The sequence below is a fragment of the Channa argus genome, chromosome 11 (genome assembly GCF_033026475.1).
Source record: "Channa argus isolate prfri chromosome 11, Channa argus male v1.0, whole genome shotgun sequence".
Lineage (NCBI taxonomy): Eukaryota > Metazoa > Chordata > Actinopteri > Anabantiformes > Channidae > Channa > Channa argus.
Window position 1 is genome coordinate 11,232,325 of NC_090207.1, and position 18,345 is coordinate 11,250,669.

General features: G+C 39.0%; 1 protein-coding gene across 7 annotated transcripts in view; it reads left to right on the plus strand.

Annotated features, from left to right (window-relative positions):
- Positions 1–18,345, plus strand: part of pde4d (phosphodiesterase 4D, cAMP-specific) — a 153,518-nt gene that overhangs the window by 118,150 nt on the left and 17,023 nt on the right. For 4 of the 7 annotated variants that reach the window (XM_067520289.1, XM_067520288.1, XM_067520290.1 and 1 more), the window contains 4 exons: positions 12,914–13,105; positions 14,466–14,502; positions 14,594–14,670; positions 15,138–15,187. In XM_067520289.1, the coding sequence (XP_067376390.1) occupies positions 12,914–13,105; positions 14,466–14,502; positions 14,594–14,670; positions 15,138–15,187 (356 nt within the window). Of the gene's footprint in view, positions 1–2,918; positions 3,401–3,421; positions 3,599–12,913; positions 13,106–14,465; positions 14,503–14,593; positions 14,675–15,137; positions 15,188–18,345 lie in introns of those variants that run through there. The other 3 variants (XM_067520293.1, XM_067520292.1, XM_067520295.1) reach the window with 3 other exon arrangements.

An 18,345-nucleotide genomic window follows, 5' to 3' on the forward strand; every position in this document is an offset into this window, starting at 1 on the left:
CCATTTGGACATTGTGTTATACTTTTATATAAAGTGGAAATGCTATGAAGATCACATCACTGAGGAAGAATAGCAATAATTCTAATAATTTTATTAAGTGAGAAATGTATAAATGCAATCATTGTAAATTTTGCAATAGATTGTTAATGGTTGAGTTTTGTTTTTCTAAGAGACATTATCACCCAACCAACAAAGTAACTGTGTTGTTAAGAAAAGGATTTTGAACTTCCAGATGAGGTGCATTTACATTTTGTGGAGCTCTCCAAGTAAAACTAATGCCATTCTGAATGGAGGGTTTGGTTCTGACTTGAAATATTTTTGCATCCTTTAAATGTAACTGTAGTTGAGCAGGACTAGATGTGCATGTGCATGTTTTACACCTCTGCTGCCTGGGGATGGCAGTAGTGTAGCCACAAAGTAAACACTGGTTATACATGAGTGTGTTAGGTGTGTGGATGCTGGCATATGTGGGTTAAGTTCTTTTTAGAGAGAGGAAAATCAAGAACCAACTGTATGGCTCTTGTTGTCAAGTTTTTGATGGTTATGAGCTAAATTCAAAATTTTTTGAAATCCTGCGGTAAATTGAGTGTCTGTCTACGCTCACAAGTGTGCTCAGATGTTTGAATTTTAACTTGTTAAGACTTAGACTTTTTACATTTAATTTAGTCTTTTGTGGTTTCATTAGGTATTCATGTGATTTCAAGGCTGGATATGGATATGGATGTGAAATGTGGCTGGATTCCCCAGTGTTCTGTTCTCTTTGGCTTTTCTTTCCTTGGAATGTGCAGACCGTGATAATAGGATTAGTTTCACCCCTATGACCAAGCTATAAACTACATCATTCTGCCATGCTAGACTGAAAGCATTAGATCTGCCTATTCAGCTCTCAGTGACTCGCTTTGAGCAAACATGTTCACATTTTTTAGCTGTAAAACAACATAAAAGCATGAAATCAGCTGCACTGTCCAAGAGATGTCATTTAGGAGCGAGCTAAAGGCTTCAGAAGTGTCTTTCATGGTTCAATCTTGATTCTGGCATAAGATTTGAAACTGTGTGAGGTGTGTGTGTGTGTGTGTGTGTGTGTGTGTGTGTGTGTGTGTGTGTGTGTGTGTGTGTGTGTGTGTGTGTGTGTCTTCATTTTTTGCATGTGAGCTACATCTGCTTATATATAGACAAGACATCAACATCTGTCTCGCTCTATCCTCAAGTGTTCCCCTTTGTTTCAGTGACATAAAAGCAAATCTATTTGATTTACTCAGAAGTAGTCAGAGTAAATTAATTCTTTCCTCACGAAAGCTAGAGAGGGATGTAGTTCCTTTTCTGCTGCTTTCTGTCTCTGAACCCACGCTGTTTCTGAACAAACAGCAGCCACCCTTTGACTGATCTGAATATCAGTCATTCTCACCACTTTTTGAGATAATAGGTCTGCACCCATGTGTATGCTTGATGTTTCTGATTAGGTGTGTGGTCTTTCCTGCTTGTTGCTATTGGATGGAAGTTTTCAATTTTTGGAGCTACAGCAAGGGACCAAGCTAATTGTGGGCCCTATTTTTAATCAAGTGTGTTGATGTAGAGCTGTGTTTTATCTTGGTTCCCTGTAAATTACTTTCTGACAGTAATTCACAACTATTAAGTGCAAGATTGTGCTCGAACGTCAAGCATATTAAAATAAAGCTGCTTTTACAGCTTTCATGCTTATAAAAGTAGCTCATAATATTTTAAATATTTAGAATAGGCTACAATGGTGCAAATTATGTGTTGACTCTAACGTCTCATTGTCCAATTTTTGTTTGTTTTCACATGATTGATGGCCAGCTCATTGTGATTCTTTAGCCAATAAGCTCCTCACTCCGTGCATGTGAGGGTGAGGTACCACGCTTGACTTGACTCATTCATTTGTGAATGACAATGCAGGAGGCTCATACACTTTTCTGCACTGGGTTATTGTAGTTTCCCTCAACACAAGCAGCAAACAATTCCATCTAAGCTCTGCACTCGCACTTATTTTACAGATAGTAACACAGTGGTGATTGGAATTTATAGCCAACAAGGCTCTGCCGATGTTTTATGGGAAAATAAGCACATAAAAATCTAAATAACCTGTAGTGTCTTGTGTGTAAAAGGAGGAAAAACAAAACCATTCTGATAAAGTAGAATGTTCAGTAATAATAATTCTCTGAAGAGAGTGCGGAAATGAGTTCAGTTGGTTCACTATAGTATTAGAATTTCAGACATTGAGAAAAAGATATGTATTGGAGTGTAATCGTGTCTGTTGGAGGTACTGTTTTTTAAACTGTAGCAAAGCACAAAGTTGCCTGAATAAAGATCTTAGCCAATGTGGCTTTTAATCATCAGTTAAAGACCACAGAAAATGTCTATTCTCCCAAATTCTTCTGTGATGTGCAGGATTTACAAAACTGGAATATTTTATGTTAGATAAAACCACAAAAGATAAAAACCACATACTGTCTGTCTACCGCACATTTATGTACATTAACATCATATTTAGCGTTAAACTATGGACTAATATGGACAAAAATCATGTCTCATAAAATTGTTTGTTATAATTGAATTAAGATACATTGTGTCCTCCTTCGCTTCATATGTCTTCTCAGTGCTTTCGCACATTGTATTTAACTATGTACTATTACCACGTGTCAGTGTATTCCTAACCCTTGTTTATTGTTTTAGTAAATCTGTGTTTACTCAATTTATTGCTTCTTTATTGGATTCACATGATGAAAGTCGACCAAGGCTATGTTTGCATATTCTCTCAAAATCATTGGCATGCTTTAGCTGGTGATTTTGGTTGCTGTGGCAGCTGGCTGATCGACGCTTGAAACAATTGTTAGAAATGTGGGGGGGATACAAGTCCCGCCCTTCAAGGAATTACTACAACCAAAACAGCCCCTCCTTCGTCAGACAGAGAGAGAATAGGAAAGTCATGTAACTCAGAGGCAGGGACACAGAGCTTAAAAGACAGAATTAGAGGGACAGGTAAGGAGGGAGTGAAAAAGGAACGTGGGAGGAAGAGGAGATCTTATTTCCACTAGTCAGGAAAAAAATACACAGAGACTTGAGAAAGAGAAGCAGAGTGAGTGCATTGTTGCCTTAGGAAAGAGGAAGATTTCACGCTGATCTGGCAAGAAAGATAAGTGCGAGAGAGAGAGACAGTGAGAAAGAGAGAGCTGGGTAAAGAAGGAGCTACTCTGAAACAATCGGAGCTCGGGGAGGAGCAGCCATGTGGAATACTGTTGGATGGAGTGTTTGATCCGACTAAACTAAGGTTTAGTCTTAAGCAGCTCGACAGACCTGACTACTCCACTGAGCTCAGGAGACCAGTGAGGACCGTGGTCAGACCACAGCAGAGGGCTGGACAGCAGGGTCCAGGTGGCCCGGAGTGAGTGTGTGTGTGTGAGCGCAGCGTGTGTGTGCGTGCGCGTAGCGTGTGCGTGCGTGTGCGCGCACAGCGTGTGTGTGCGTGTAGGCAGTGTGCATATGCAGTGTGTGGATGTGGAAGGACAAGCCAGACCATGAGTATCATTCTTAAACCACGGTCGCGCTCGACCAGCTCATTGAAGAACACGGAGGGGATATGGTAAATAGATGGGGAACTTTGTTCTGTTGGCAAATCTCCATTTTATTCCTGCTGTGTGCTGCTTTATTGCTCTTCGTTCATCTGTTTGTTGCTTTCTAAAATACTTTTCTTCGGCTGTCCTTGCTTTGTCCCCAAAAGTGTTTTTGTTTTCTGGCCCTTTTAGCTCTTTGCTTGTGGATTGTTTGACTTTTGAACGCTGTCACTTTTCTTCTCCAATTTAAAACTCCTACTTTGGATCACTTTAAAGATCCTCTGATGTCAGTTTGTCACTTTATGTCTGGTCACCTATGTAAAACACGACATGTCCTGCGGTCAAAAGATCAGATTTACTGTGTCTTTAACTTCAGTGTTTGGTAAATGATCAGACAAAACAATGACATGACACTTGCTAGAGTTGTCATGGGCCAGGTCTTTATCCCTGGTGTGTGTGTATGTGTGTGTTAAACCCCATCTCTAGACAGCCAATTGCAGTATATTGTAGAAAACACAAAGTTGTAACGCAGTAAAGCAATCCTTCAGTAAAGAATTAGACGTGTTGCTCCATACATTCTCCTGTCTACACATGGCTCCAGATAAATGAAGGATGTGGAGTGCAGTCCCAGGGGTGCAACTTACCCTGCCCTCCTGTTCTAGTCTCCTCCCCCTCTTGTCTCAACTCGTCTTTTCTTGTCATGACTCATTTCTTTGTAAGAAACTTCCCTGTAGATTTATCATTTGAAGCGACCATTCCCAGTTGTGTGTGTGTGTGTGTGTGTGTGTGTGTATGTGAGTGGGGGGGATCCAGTCTGACCTCCATGCAGGATTCAGTGTTGTCACATTGTCAGTTTATTACTCTACTCCACCACCTCCCTAGCAGGAAATGGCACATGTGTGAGATGAAGACATTAATTAGGTCTTTGGGGTTGTGTTTATCTGAGTGGTGCACATGACAGACAGCATGTGATGTAGTTTTATACAATCAGGGTGTAGCAATAGTGTGGCTACACGCAAAATCACTAAAGAACAAAAACCGGGCCCTTAATAAGGTGGCTTTATTTTAGGCAGAATTAGTTTGAAGATGCTGAATGATGCTATGCATATTGTTCACAGATCAATATGTTCTGGAGATCAATTAAATGATCTAATGAACTGCATTCCTGTATAAATCATGCTAGACTCTGAATGGTGAATTGTTTCACTGAATACTGTCCAACCTTTTTTACTCTGGCACAAGCTCTCAAAATGTAAATATGTCCCTGTTTATATGTCAGTAGTTGATAACGTTCATTTCAAACCCTTTTTCCTTACTGGGTAAAGAGAAACACTAGGAAATCCAAAGGTAGAAAAGCTGGCCCCTTTTTTTAAAGATTTCTGTGGATCTTATTACCTTTCCCTTCAGAGACCACCAACAATCGTTAAAATTAACATCTGAAAGTCTTTTTACATGCTAATGACTTTTTATTTATTTTTTATTTTTTTAAAGTAAAATGCTAATTTCAAGAAGCTGCAGCTTACTGACACAGCTGCTACGAAGGTTGTGAATGAAAAGTAGCTCTGGACAAGAAGAGTTCTGCAGCTTTATCAGTTTGTCAAAAGTGCATTATATTGTAGATCATGTGTAAATTGGTTGATATAGGTTTGACACTTTTCTGTGGTCCCCTCTTATTTATAAAAGTCTGATGCTTAACATAGTAACAACCCAAGATAAGTTTAAAAACATCTTGTAGTGCCTCTTGGTGAAGAGTCTTGATGAGGTTCATGTTGAAAACCTTCTAAAAAGTGTTAAGAAAGAATCAGATTTCACTTTAGCCTCAAGTCTTTATTTTCCATATATATCCACCAAAAATGGTTGCTGCAAGTTCTTTATTACAGAGATTATACATGAACACACCAGCAGTGTTTTTTCTTTATGACCGCGCACTAAGATTCCTTACAAACTTAAACCTAATTCATCACTTTACTTTGTATAGAGTGGACTGGCCATTTCCCTCCTTGTGACATTTAAGTCATTGTTATATATGTATTTATATATATGTATTTATAAATCTGTTCTGGATAAACCTCATTTATAGCTCACACAACCTATTTTCTAATCACAGGACACATGTCTGGTATTTTTTCCTAACATAAACACACAGAGATTTTTCATTCCTTTGCTCCAGCCACACTTGCAGAAACAAAATCAGATTGAACATCTGCTTTTATTTGACGTTGTATTTAAAGCCATTGTAAACTAGTTAATATTACTGCACCTCTGCCAGCGCTGTTGAGTGTAACTTCACGGGCAGCAGAATCTCTCCACATTAAGTGTTTTGGAGCGTATTTCTGCTACAAACATTTTTAGAAAAAACTTACATACTGTACCTTTAAATAAAACATTAAAAAGCCTGATATCAGTGTTAAAGCTGACTGCAGAATGTAGCTTTTCCTCATGTTAAAAGCTGAGAAGCTGGCAGTGTTAGATTTGTATGAGCCATCTTTTTGAATGTCTACCAAAAGCAGTACTCAGCTGGACAGAGCATGTCGCCTCCTCCATCTGTCCTGCCCTCCTCTTCTGTTATTTACTGTTTTATCAAGGCTTCTCTTACTAATTCATCCACACTTTGTCTTTCATAATTCTAGCAGATAATTCAGCTGTTTGTGTTTGAGTAGGTGTGTGTAATGTATGAGAAATGTTATCATTAAGATAAGAACAGAAAACGACATATGTTTCTGTGTATATGTCCCTCATTTGAATGGTTGTGACAGCATATACGTATTTATGTGCCTGTATGAGTGCTTGTGAAGTCATGTTTGGAGCGCACAATTCTCATTGTGTCTCTCACATGTGTATACTTGAGACAATGACGTGAACTGTGTCCTCTGGCCTGGCCAAACTCAAACATATCCCACTCCACCCAACCGTGCAAATGCAGGTTAGTTTACGCAGACTGTTCGGCATCCATCAGCCTATTAGCTCAGTAAACATTGCCAGACTTTTGCAGAAACGGAGGATCAAAAGTTTATGAAATCCTGTTTGCGCCACACCTATTGTAGTGCCTCTTCCCCACTTCAAAGCAAGAAGTGTGGTTGTGGTGTGCTAAGATAAAGCATGGAGAAGTTTGGAATGTGTGACTTTGAACTTATGTGTTAAGTGGTTGGATCTGGCCTTTGTCAGTCCCCAGTTGGGCAGCCAGTCAGTATTGAAGGTTACAGTATGTGCTATCAGCCCTCTCGTCGAGCCCAGCGCAGTGCAAGTTACATAACATAGTTTTTCAGATTTGACCTTTAGGAAGCCAGATTTGTGATGGTGAATAGCACTGAAAATAGACTCATAGTTAAATGGACTAGTATGTATGAGCAGAAATTTCCTTTGCTTTTAGCCATGTGCTGCATTGCCATGGTGACCTCTTTGTATGTCTCACATGATTGACTGAGTCTGCTGAATGCCACACTGACAGCGAACACTATAGCAGTAAAGGATTTGCTCTCCTTATGCCTGACATGGCAAGAAAGACTACAAGAAGGGCAAGAAAGCAAGAGAGTGCAACCCTATGAGGATCATTTTTGACAGGCAAAACCATGTGACATACTGAAACATTGAACTTTCCCAGTGCAGCTTTTGTTAGAGTCATGTATGCTACTGGTATATACTGTTGAAACTGCTTCTTCATAAAGATTTGAAATTGTTATAATCTCTAAATTGTATTTGATAAATGTGGCATCAGATCATTTTTTGAGAAAGTCCCAATTTTTTGTAGCATTTGCTGCCTGGTGGGTGTTATTTTCACTAAGTGTATGTGTGTATTTGCATGGGTGCTTCCGCTCATGTGTGAATGTGTGACTAAGAAGGGGCGTGTATGAGTACCAAGAAAATGTGTCTTGGTTATCAGCAAGTGGTCCGTCACATATCTGCTTGCCCTCATTGCCCTTTTATTGCTGGCCTTGTTTTGTTTTTTGTTTTTTTTAACTCTGTTGAGTCTGTATGTTAGGAGATGGTTGAATATATTGCACTGCTAACCTTTCATAAAAGATGGTAGGAACAGTAGTGAAGATTAAAAGTGTACAGTATAAGCACCATGTTGTGTAATGGAGCAAATTGTCAAAAAGTGATTTTTTTTTTTTCTCCCCCAAAAACTAGTGCACATGAGAAACCAATCTAGTTTAAAAACTTCCGGTGTTTAGGTTTTTTTAAATTTTTTTTATTCCTATCAGCTGAAGTTATGTGAATGTATGATTGACCTAGGTATTTGGCATTTTCATAGCTGTGCCAACATGGTATCAATTCCACAACCTTAGTACAAGGAATTAATTAAATCGGATCAAACGTTAGTAAAGACATTTCAGTGTTTCAATTTGTAATGTTGCGTTATACAAGAACATTACTATTACCAGTTAACATTACATTGCTATAACATTTTTTGGACTTTATTCTTACGTTATTCTGACAGATTTCAGCACAGTTCAGCACTAAAAATATTTAAAGGTTTGATGTCTACGTTGAATTATCTGAATAGTTCTGCAGAGTTAAAGGAACAATAGAAGCTGCATGTTTGTCATATTTGCATAAGTTGCCACTATGATTGTCCTGTCAAAGTCTTTCTTTTATATTACTATTCACACTCATTACCCTAACAAAGTACTGTTGGACGCTAATAGAACATTTTAGTTAGTAAATTATTTTAACTAAAATATCAAAGGAAAACATGACGTCCAAACATTTTTTCCAAGTACAGGCAGGCATGTAGTAAAAGTATGCATTATTTACTGAACATAAACATGGAAACAAAATTTAAATTATGCATTTTACTCAGACCTTTTGAGATTAAGTACACGTTTCTTATTAGATTATTATTTTCAATGTTACCATATTGCTTAGCCATAATATTACCGTTGATTGTGTATCAGTGGTGGTACTGTATCTTTGACCTGACATCACATTTTGTTTAGAAAATCCACACATTTTAATCTCATGTAGTGTCTCTGTTACAATTATTTTAAAAACACAGAGTGGGACAGATTTTTTAAATATTAACAAATATTCTACCCTTCTCTGATTTGCGGGACACCACATTTTCTTACCGTGTGTCGTTGTAACAATATATTTTTAAAACCATATAAGCATGAAGCGGAGGTGTTTGCTCTGCATTGTCACTAAGTTAACATTGCTTTTCTGTTATGTGCACTAAGCTTGTGCCTACTCTGCCATAATGTATGTCTCTGCTTCAGTCTCTTTGTTCTTTTTATAACTCATGAGTTCCAGTTTTGCATATAGAACATTGTCAAGGAGTATGGTCAAGATCACCTACTTCATGCATGCAGTACGCACTCCTCACTGTCATAAATATAAACACGACTGCTCAAACAGACACACAATCATAGTTCTGACATGTCTCCCCTTGTCCTTCATCCACTGCCTGTTTCCCAGTGTGCCCTCACAGCTTTCTAAAATAAAACAAGTGTCGTCTTCCCTCTGTTGACTTCAACACACAGCTCTGCTCTGATGCACAAACTCATCCCTGGTACCAGTTTTTCACATTGTAATGAAAATCTATTCCAGTTTAAGTGACAGTGTTGGCATTTTTAGAGGTTCTGCATAGACTCTCCCCAATAAAACATAATGTTTTTGTTCTGGCTTGTGTCTGAAATTGTTAAAGTTTCTTCTTACCACCAGCTCTGAATGATTGGTGGATAACAGAGCCTCCCTCCCCATTCTACAGCTGTTTATTTATCAAAGACACTTCATGTCATAACCCCTTTCTCCAGTCTATGTCCTCACAGCTATCTCACTTCAACTCCTGTTCTGTTTGTTATAGCTCAAGCGACCTAGGCCTGATAATGGATGAGTTATTCTTTTTACAGGTGTGTGTGTGTGTGTGTGTGTGTGTGAGACACAGAGAGAGAGAGAGAGAGAGAGAGAGAGAATAAAAATACTTTTTACTTATGAATAAAGCAGCACTGCATGTATCGCAGTACTGTTTGAGCTATGTTGTGGCGATGTAGAAATGCTGTATTACAGTGAATGTCAAAAGTTTTCTGGCAACAGTCACCTTTTCCTTATAACTCAAGCTCAGACATGTAACTCTACTCCTGTGGGAAACCATTCCCCTCCATATTCTTTTCTACACATGTGACTGTGGACTAAATTACTTACCACAGTGAGCTACTAAAGGTAGCTTTAATACCTTTCATTTTTCCATGAGCCAGCATTCTACATTAGACGGATCTGGGGTTTTGATCACAACATAGATTAGTTATTAATAAGTTTACATTTATCTGTTTAGTTTTTCCTAAAATAAACATTACGATAAATTTACAATAAATGCAGTAATAATCTGAACTGCATCATAATTCTAGTTTGGTAAGAAAATGTGGTGTGAGTTTTTTATTTTTTTGATGACAAACACAATGTTAAGGTACACATGTTTAGCAGTGATGTTCAGCAGATGGGATATCTGGAGCAGCCTGATAAAGCTCTCCGTCATTTATCCACTGTCTGCGCATCAGATATTTCCTTCCTTGCCTGTGATATCTCCGCTCAGGATCACTGCCTTTTTTGGTAAACTGTGGCCTCCCATTGTCTCTGCCACATAGTAATGCAGGTTTTCCGTCCATTCTTAACATTAATCCTCTTGTTGTACTTGTGTTTTGTGTTCATAACCACAACATAGTCACAGGGCAGTTGACAGTTTTTCTTTTTCCCCCACTGTGATGTCAGTTATGGTTTAAAACCTCAGTAAGCTATTTGCTCATTTACCAAAAAGGGTGTGTCTATGGAGTCACGCTGTATACACACAAAGTGAGAAGAGTTACGTGTCAGAGGTTTGGCTGAGAAACAGCGTAAGATGTGACGTCAGAGTAAGTGTGATAAGGAATCAGTTGTTAAACATATGTTGGGTGTTAGGATTTAACACTTTCACAATCTCTATGTCATCTTTGCCTTTGTCTTGTTCACAAAATGATACATGCCCCTAACCATACACACTTATCACAATGAACAGCTGGAGAACACACTCACTTGAATGAGTCGGTGCTTTCACACCTGAAGTAAAAATAAAAATTGATGGATCACTGGATGTGATAATGTGGTGTGAATGGTGGGCTCTGTGTGAGCCTGTATACATACATGAAAAGCTTAATATCAGTTGAATCTGACGTACTATTGATCTAATATAACTAAATATAGAAAAAACGTGTGAGAGGAGTCAAGGAGACAGAGGGTACAGTGTTGTGTGTCAGACAAACACAACTGAGGAGAAAAGGTTCTGCAACTCACACACCATCTTTGTCTGCCTGGGTGTGTTTATCAATACCAAAGCTCGCACTCACTTAGCTGCTGATAGTTTGAAAGATATGACAGCGTTTAGCCATTTAGTTGTTATGGAAAAAATGCTTGGCATGTCCTGTCAATTGGTGTGGCTGTTTTGAGTGTGTTCAGATACACGGACACCACTAGTTGTTTTCAATGTGACAAGTAACTGCAGCAAAAAACCTAGATAAATATGTAGAGACACTACATGTTTTCTAGAAAACTGAGATCTTCTAGAAATATATAATTTGTTTTACTTACTGTTACTTTCTTAGTTGCTTTAGACACTTGCACTTTAATACTGAGAGATTATTGACTAATGTTTCTCTTTTGTTGGATAACGCTGTTAATACACCAAGTCTGCAGTTTCTTAGATACACCTAGACCAAATTAATGCAGTATAATAAACCCTCAATAAATCATACTTTGAGTAATAGCTTTTCAGTTTTTGTAGGTGTTTTAAATGAACTTATCACTGTGGAAGATAGTTTGTGCTATTGAATTGTAGTGCATTATACCCACAGATTTGTCTGTCATTTTGTTTACCAAACTGATTTCAATGAGGATAGGCTGAACAGCAGAAGAACCTCTCTGTATACGGTAGCATTGACTGTGACAGAAGGATGGGATGAGAAAGAGAGAGTGGAAACGAGAGAGCACATCCATAATAAATGTTTCTAGTAGCATAGGCTGTGAGAAGCTAAGCCATGGATTGTTTGTGATATGGCCTTGAGGGAGGAAAACTCTGCATAATGACCTCTACCTCATAACATCTCTCTCACAAAGCGTGAGCACAATCCCCTCTTTTCACAGCCTACTCTACAAGCCAAACTTGATAAATTCAGTTTGAATTAAACAACTTGCACATGTTGTAAAATACCCTGAAGAAAACATACTGATATCAGTATTAGTAGTTTCTCATCACTACATGCTTTCTACACCATGCAAACAAAAGTACATCAACACTTTCAATCTTATATCTGTACTTAAGATGTCCAATCTTCTTCCACATGCACATGCACTCATGAACATACCCGCAGGAACATAAGCAGGGTGTACCAAACCACTAAAGGCATAGATAATATTGGATTGAATGTATGTCTGTTCCCATAGTGTGGATGATGCTTATGGCAAAGGTGACGTCATTCCTCTGCGTATTACACAGAGGGGAATCCCCCCTGACCTTAGTCTGCACATCAGATGGGATTATCAGCTTGCTTGCTTGCTAGCCCTAGAAATAAAACCGATATCCCTTAGTCATCACCTGGGTGAATGATCACCTAGGAGACCAAGGAGCTCATCGTAGTAGGAAATGGTGTTACTGGTTTGGAAACAACTTTTAACTGTGAGTCAGTGGCATCGTTACAGCACAGGTATTCCTTGTGGCCTAGTGCACCTATGGCTTGTGGTTTGAATGTTGATACTTTTGAGTTTTGCTCTTTTGCTTTTAGTTCTTAGCATCTGTCACCAATCATAATCGTCCAAATGTGTGTGAGATTTATTAAATGTATCTTATGATTAATGTACCTAAGCCAGCAGTGGGTGACTAGTGTGGAGCCTGGTATACAGACCAAGCACCTACACTATGCACGTCATGCACAGTACAGGCACGTCACATTTCACAACTCATGACTGTTGAGCAATTGTATAGAAATGCATTAAGGGGCCTATTCATGTGGGTTTACTCAATATGTGAGTGAGCTCTGAAGTCACCAAGACCACTGACATGTAGATGATGTTTACATCAAACCTGTGATTTTTGTAGGCGCAGTTAGTGAAAATACGTCATGCAACAGTACAGTACAATCAGTAAACAAATGAGCTGTAATTGCTTTCATTTATGTGTTGTGCACACTTTTATAAGTATAGCTTCATAAAAGTCTGCATCAGGTGGCAGTCAGTGTGAGGTCAATGCATGCTCTGTGCTCATTTGTGTCTTTGCCTGGCCTTTCAAATATCTTTTCATTTTCTAGAGTTTATAGTAAAATGGTATCAACTGTGCATTTTCAGATAATGATCTTTGCCCTTGTGCTTCCCTCCATTTGCAGTTTTGATGTGGACAATGGAACATCATCAGGTCGCAGCCCACTGGACCCAATGGCCAGTCCGGGCTCAGGCCTCATCTTGCAGGCCAATTTTGTCCACAGTCAACGGAGAGAGTCGTTCCTATACCGCTCTGACAGTGACTACGACCTCTCACCCAAGTCTATGTCCCGAAACTCCTCCATTGCCAGTGATATGTGAGTGAAAGGTCTCTTTTGCTTCCACTCGAACCTTCATAAAGTGCACCATATTGTGCCAAATGCAAGTGTTTTTATTTCTTTCTGCCTCTGCGAGTGTGTGTCACGGACTAGGTCTAGTTCTTAAAGCTTCCATGCTAATCGCTTTGGCAGTGGTGCGAAATGTGCATGACCAACAGCTGATTTTGTGGTGTCACTAATCTATTCTTAGCTATATCCAGTAGCACAAACAAGGTGGTCAGTGGCAAAGCCTCCACCAACATCTTTTGGGAATACGTGTTTATGACGACAGCCGTCATGTTCCACACAGTGGTGACTATCCTCTTACATGCACTGTACATTTAGTGCCACAGGAAATAAAAATATTGACTGAAAAGAGCGTTTATTCCAACCTGAAGGAAAGACAAACAGACAAAAGAATGATACATTTTGCCCTACAGTAACCTTAGACTTCTTCCTCGATTGTATTAAAGCACTGGCCCATCCTTGACCTATGCCCAATATCCACTTACCATATTAAAAACAAATGTCATTATTCCATTATGCCACATCAATTTATTTATGTGTTTTATACACATTTGTTTCATTTACAAGAAATCTTTAGATAGATACTGGAAAAGCCACTTATCAGCTCCACAGTCAAGTTAAGCTTGTCAAATAGAAAATTGCATGTTTTCTAAGTCACTTTACAGATCGGAGGTGCTGTTAGTGCCACATGAAGGTTTTTAAACATGAGCAGTAATTTTGTTGCACTTGTTTTGTAAAGATTTATTTCTCACCCGGCGAATATAGTTTCTTTTGACTTTCTTTCCAGGGATTTCCATGCTTTGTGACACCAACATGTGTACTTGTCACCTGAGCAAATGTTAACAGTAATAACAGTCACAGTATAGCTCGTAGGTCAGCAGGACTCTGACTCAAAGTTTACAGGGAAAAATTCCTTCAGTTGGAATGATTAATGCTCTCCACTCCCTTAACAAAGCCTAGTAAGATGCTCTTAAGCAGGTCTCATAAACCCCACCTACTCCAGGAGCTTTGTGTGCAAGGACTTGACAACCAGGGTGAACAGTCAAGCAAAGTCAGAAATGTGCCCAGATGACTTTCCCTGAATAAATAAAAATGGAGACAGTGTAACTGTGTGGTATGTTGTTGGTCCTTGATTTTGTTAGATGCTGGAAATATCATTCATTAAATTGCCTTGTGTAAAAAGATGTCCAGCACCAAATCCCATGAGTTCTGCTGAAAGTTGGAAATCTCATGAAACTATTAACTATTACATTGTGAAGTATGCCTTCAGATGTATTGTAGACATTTTATTTGTAAACATTAAAATCCCTGACCTTCTTTTTTTTTTTTTCAGTCACGGTGACGATATGATTGTAACGCCATTTGCACAGGTGAGTGCATGTGCCTAGGTTGGTTTACTTTTGTCACACATTACATTTAATTGATGTACGAATCATTTGTGTTTTCTCATGCTCCCTTCAGGTTCTTGCCAGCTTGAGAACCGTAAGAAACAACTTTGGTGCATTAACCAATCTACAGCAAGAAAGAGCAACCAATAAGTACGTTGCCAATACTGCAGAGCTTTGAGGTTTTTTTTTTTTTTTTCTTCTTCTTCAAACAGAAATGAAATCTGCTATAGTGGGAGGAGTGACTGTATTGCAGACAACAATAGTCAACCTCTCAGCATATTACAGTGTGATCACAGTCACTTTATGACTAAGATGTTCAGCCAAATAAGCAGCAGTGATTTGAAGTCATTCACATGCTGCCCCTGCTGTATTGTTGTATTGCATCCAGTGCTCAATCCCAGTCTAGCTTTGCTCGCCCTCTGCTGTTCTTATACAGTACTACAACAACAGTACTATGTAAAGCCTCTTACATGACAATAAATGCCTGAACAGAAACAGTGGTTCCTTATTGTTTAGTCATGTAGAGCATTTTAAGTAACACATGTAGAGGTACACTGCTGGTTTATTGTTTAAGGAAGGAACTGTCTCAGTGTGTGTGTTTGTTTCCTCTATGACAGGAGATCACCCATGTGTAACCCACCACCTATCACCAAAACCACCTTCACAGGTATGTGGATGGCAAGAGTTGCATGATGGCTTGCATGCTCAGTATCTGTGTGATCTGGGAATCATGTAAAGGATTTGTCTGAGTTCCCCCATTAAGCAATTTATAAACAGTATATCAAGATAAAAGGTTCATGACACACTATAAATCCTCTTTATATAGTATAAAATACATCTTGATAGGTGAAGGTAGTTGACAAATATTGTACATTACTACATTTTATTGTGTTCTTCACAATTCAGTCGAGTAAAATACTGAAAAAGAGAAAAAAGGATAGCATAACTGCTAAGCGAATACCAAATGTTTCCTTGTCACTGTCGTGTTATTTACTATAAAGCTTGTAAAGGTGTGAGCTTTAATAAAGTTAAGATGTTTGTGCAGCCATGGTGGTATGAAACTCCCATTAAGATAAGCTAATAACAGTTGCAGAACTCAATTCATTGTAACTTTGTTGTGAATTGGCACTATATAAATAAAGTCATCTCAAGCCACTTTAATATGTAAAGTCAAGACTATACAGAAAATGTAGAGACAAATCCCCATTGAGGGGTGGAGTGGAGAGGAAAAACTCCCTTTAAAGGAAGAAACCTCCTGCAGAACCAGGCTCAGGGTTGGCGGCCATCTGCCTGGACCGGTTGTGCACTGGAAACGCACAGCTCCAAAGCTGGGGACACCTGCAGAAAGGGACAGAGAGAGGGAAACCAAGAGGGAAAAGCACAACTACAGGAGAGAGAGACACAAAGTTAATGTCATGCACTGGTGGCATGTTGATTGAGAGGAGCTCATTTCACTTGGGCATCATAACTAACAGCTAGTTCAGGTTGACTCAGCAGCCTTAACTATAAGCTTTAATAAAGAAGGAAAATTTCAAGCCTAGTCTTACAAGTAGAGAGGGTGTCTGCCCCTCGAATCTGGATTGGAAGCCAGTTCCACAGGAGAGGGCCTTGATAGCTTAAAGATTCTTGGTGCATTTAGATTAGATACTTTGTAAGCTGACAGTTTACATCCATCCTACAGTATATGGACCAGTACAGGCACAGTTTGCAGCCTTATACATTCCGTTAGCATGTTTGTAGTAGACATTAATTTGACGTTAGTGATACTTCAGTTCATCAAATTCTCAATCACCTTATTATTGCATGTTTTTTCTATCAATTTTACCTCTGTAGCATATGTATTGTGATGAGAACAAGACAATTAATCTTTAAGAATAACATTGTCTTTTTTGCTTAAGCAATACAGTCGTTGATGTTATGAGGCTGATACATTTTACCCCTTAGAGATTAACTTTCTTTGTGAGGAGGACATGGCACAGACAGTGGCTTAAATAGCAGCAGCAAATGAATTCATGCAGATGGTAAACAGGGGTGAAATATATATTTTGTTAATATTATAAGTGCACTTGACTTACATTGGAACTTTCTCTCATCTGTCAGTGATTTATTCTATTGTTGAGATAAAGAAAATGATTTTAGAACCATCCAGGATCTTAATTCCTGACAATTTGTGTATTGTAGATGAGAATAAATACTTAAATATTGATTTATAACAAGCAATCATGCTAACAATTCATGCTTTAAAGTTTTAATTAATTTACAAAGACATTATAAAGTCATTTTATTACTGGAAAACTCCATGTTACTTTATAATTGAATTGAATCAACACTGAAAATAAATTTTCATTGCACCCTTATTATATTGGCAAGTAGCATATGCAGGTTATATTGGAAAACTAAAAGTGGTCGCCACATAAACTGACATAATTCGAGCCAGAAATTGTCTGATTTAAAATAGACAATATATCAAAGTCATTGACATATTAGATTATTACATTGGGTTTTGTTTTGTTTTGTTTTTTTCTTTGACATGCATGCTTTTCTTTCTCCTGTTCACGGCATTTTATTTCCTTTCCCCTATCCTCCTCCTCCTCCTGTCGTCTTCTCCCGCTCACAGTCCGACTTCACTGTTGAGCTGTTCCGGTACATAGTTTGGCTGTAGCCCTGCGTCTGTGCAGCAGAGTGGCCTCTCCGAGCGCCGGTGTCTGATGTCGCACTAAGCATGAGAAGAATGTCATTGACGTCAGTGCAGTTGCTGTCAGAAAGAGTAGCACCCCAGCCACTGACACCACACAAGGGAGAGAGACAGAGGGGGAGAAAGGGAGTTTGAGAGAAAGAGAGAAATGATACAGAAAGGAGACAAAAGAGGGAGGAGGAAGGATGTTCATAGATCAGTGGAGAAAACGGAGAGTGTGGGAGACTAATGGAAGGAGGGAGGGTAATATTTGTCAAAGACAATGAAGCAGGAGAGGGGTAATATTGCTAAAAATGTGAGGTGCTGATAGAGATTGTAGAGCTGGTCAGTGGTTATGTTTGTACACCACCTGTCTGAAAACAAAAACGCTGTGCACGTGTCTCAACATAATGTGCATTGTGATGTAAAAAATACAATCTCTGTCACCTAGAGTAACATCATTATTGTAAGGGCTTGAAGAGAGTCTGAATTCTATGTAAGATGTTCAGCAGATATGGCATTGTGTGGTTACATTTGGTCCTCCGCCACTGTTTTCTCTGTCTGTGTAATAGAATTACGGCTATTGACCCCCCCACCCACCCCCACCCCACCCGGATTACAGATCACATAACATTAAAAGCCTGTGCTTTCCCAAATTAGTCAGGGCATCAATATTAATTGGCTTCTGTCAAGGTGACATTTTCTGTTAACATAGGCTGACTTTGAGAAAGACATCAGTCTTCAGTTTCAGATAAAAAAGAAACTAAAGGATACTTTGACGTAGAGCTCATGATGCTAAAGGTTTACCATATTGCCAGCCATCTATTTGTTTACTGCTCTGTTGGGTGTATATGTATGCTGAACACATATTAGCATGCATGCACAAACAGTATATGGAGGTTCCAGCTCTGGCTCCACTCCTCATAAATTCCAGTCCATGTCTTGTTACTCTCACTTCCCCATCCACAGTGCAGTCCTCTCAGGCTTTAGGTACAGCTTAGGGAGAGCAGCACGTTTGGCTACCAGGGACGCTGAAGCAACAGCAGCCCACCCCCTATACACACAGCATCTATAGGAAACATTACCCAGCACAAACACAGCACTGGATTATACCCTTTGCTTCCTGGATACCATGGATGTTTTTAATGGCA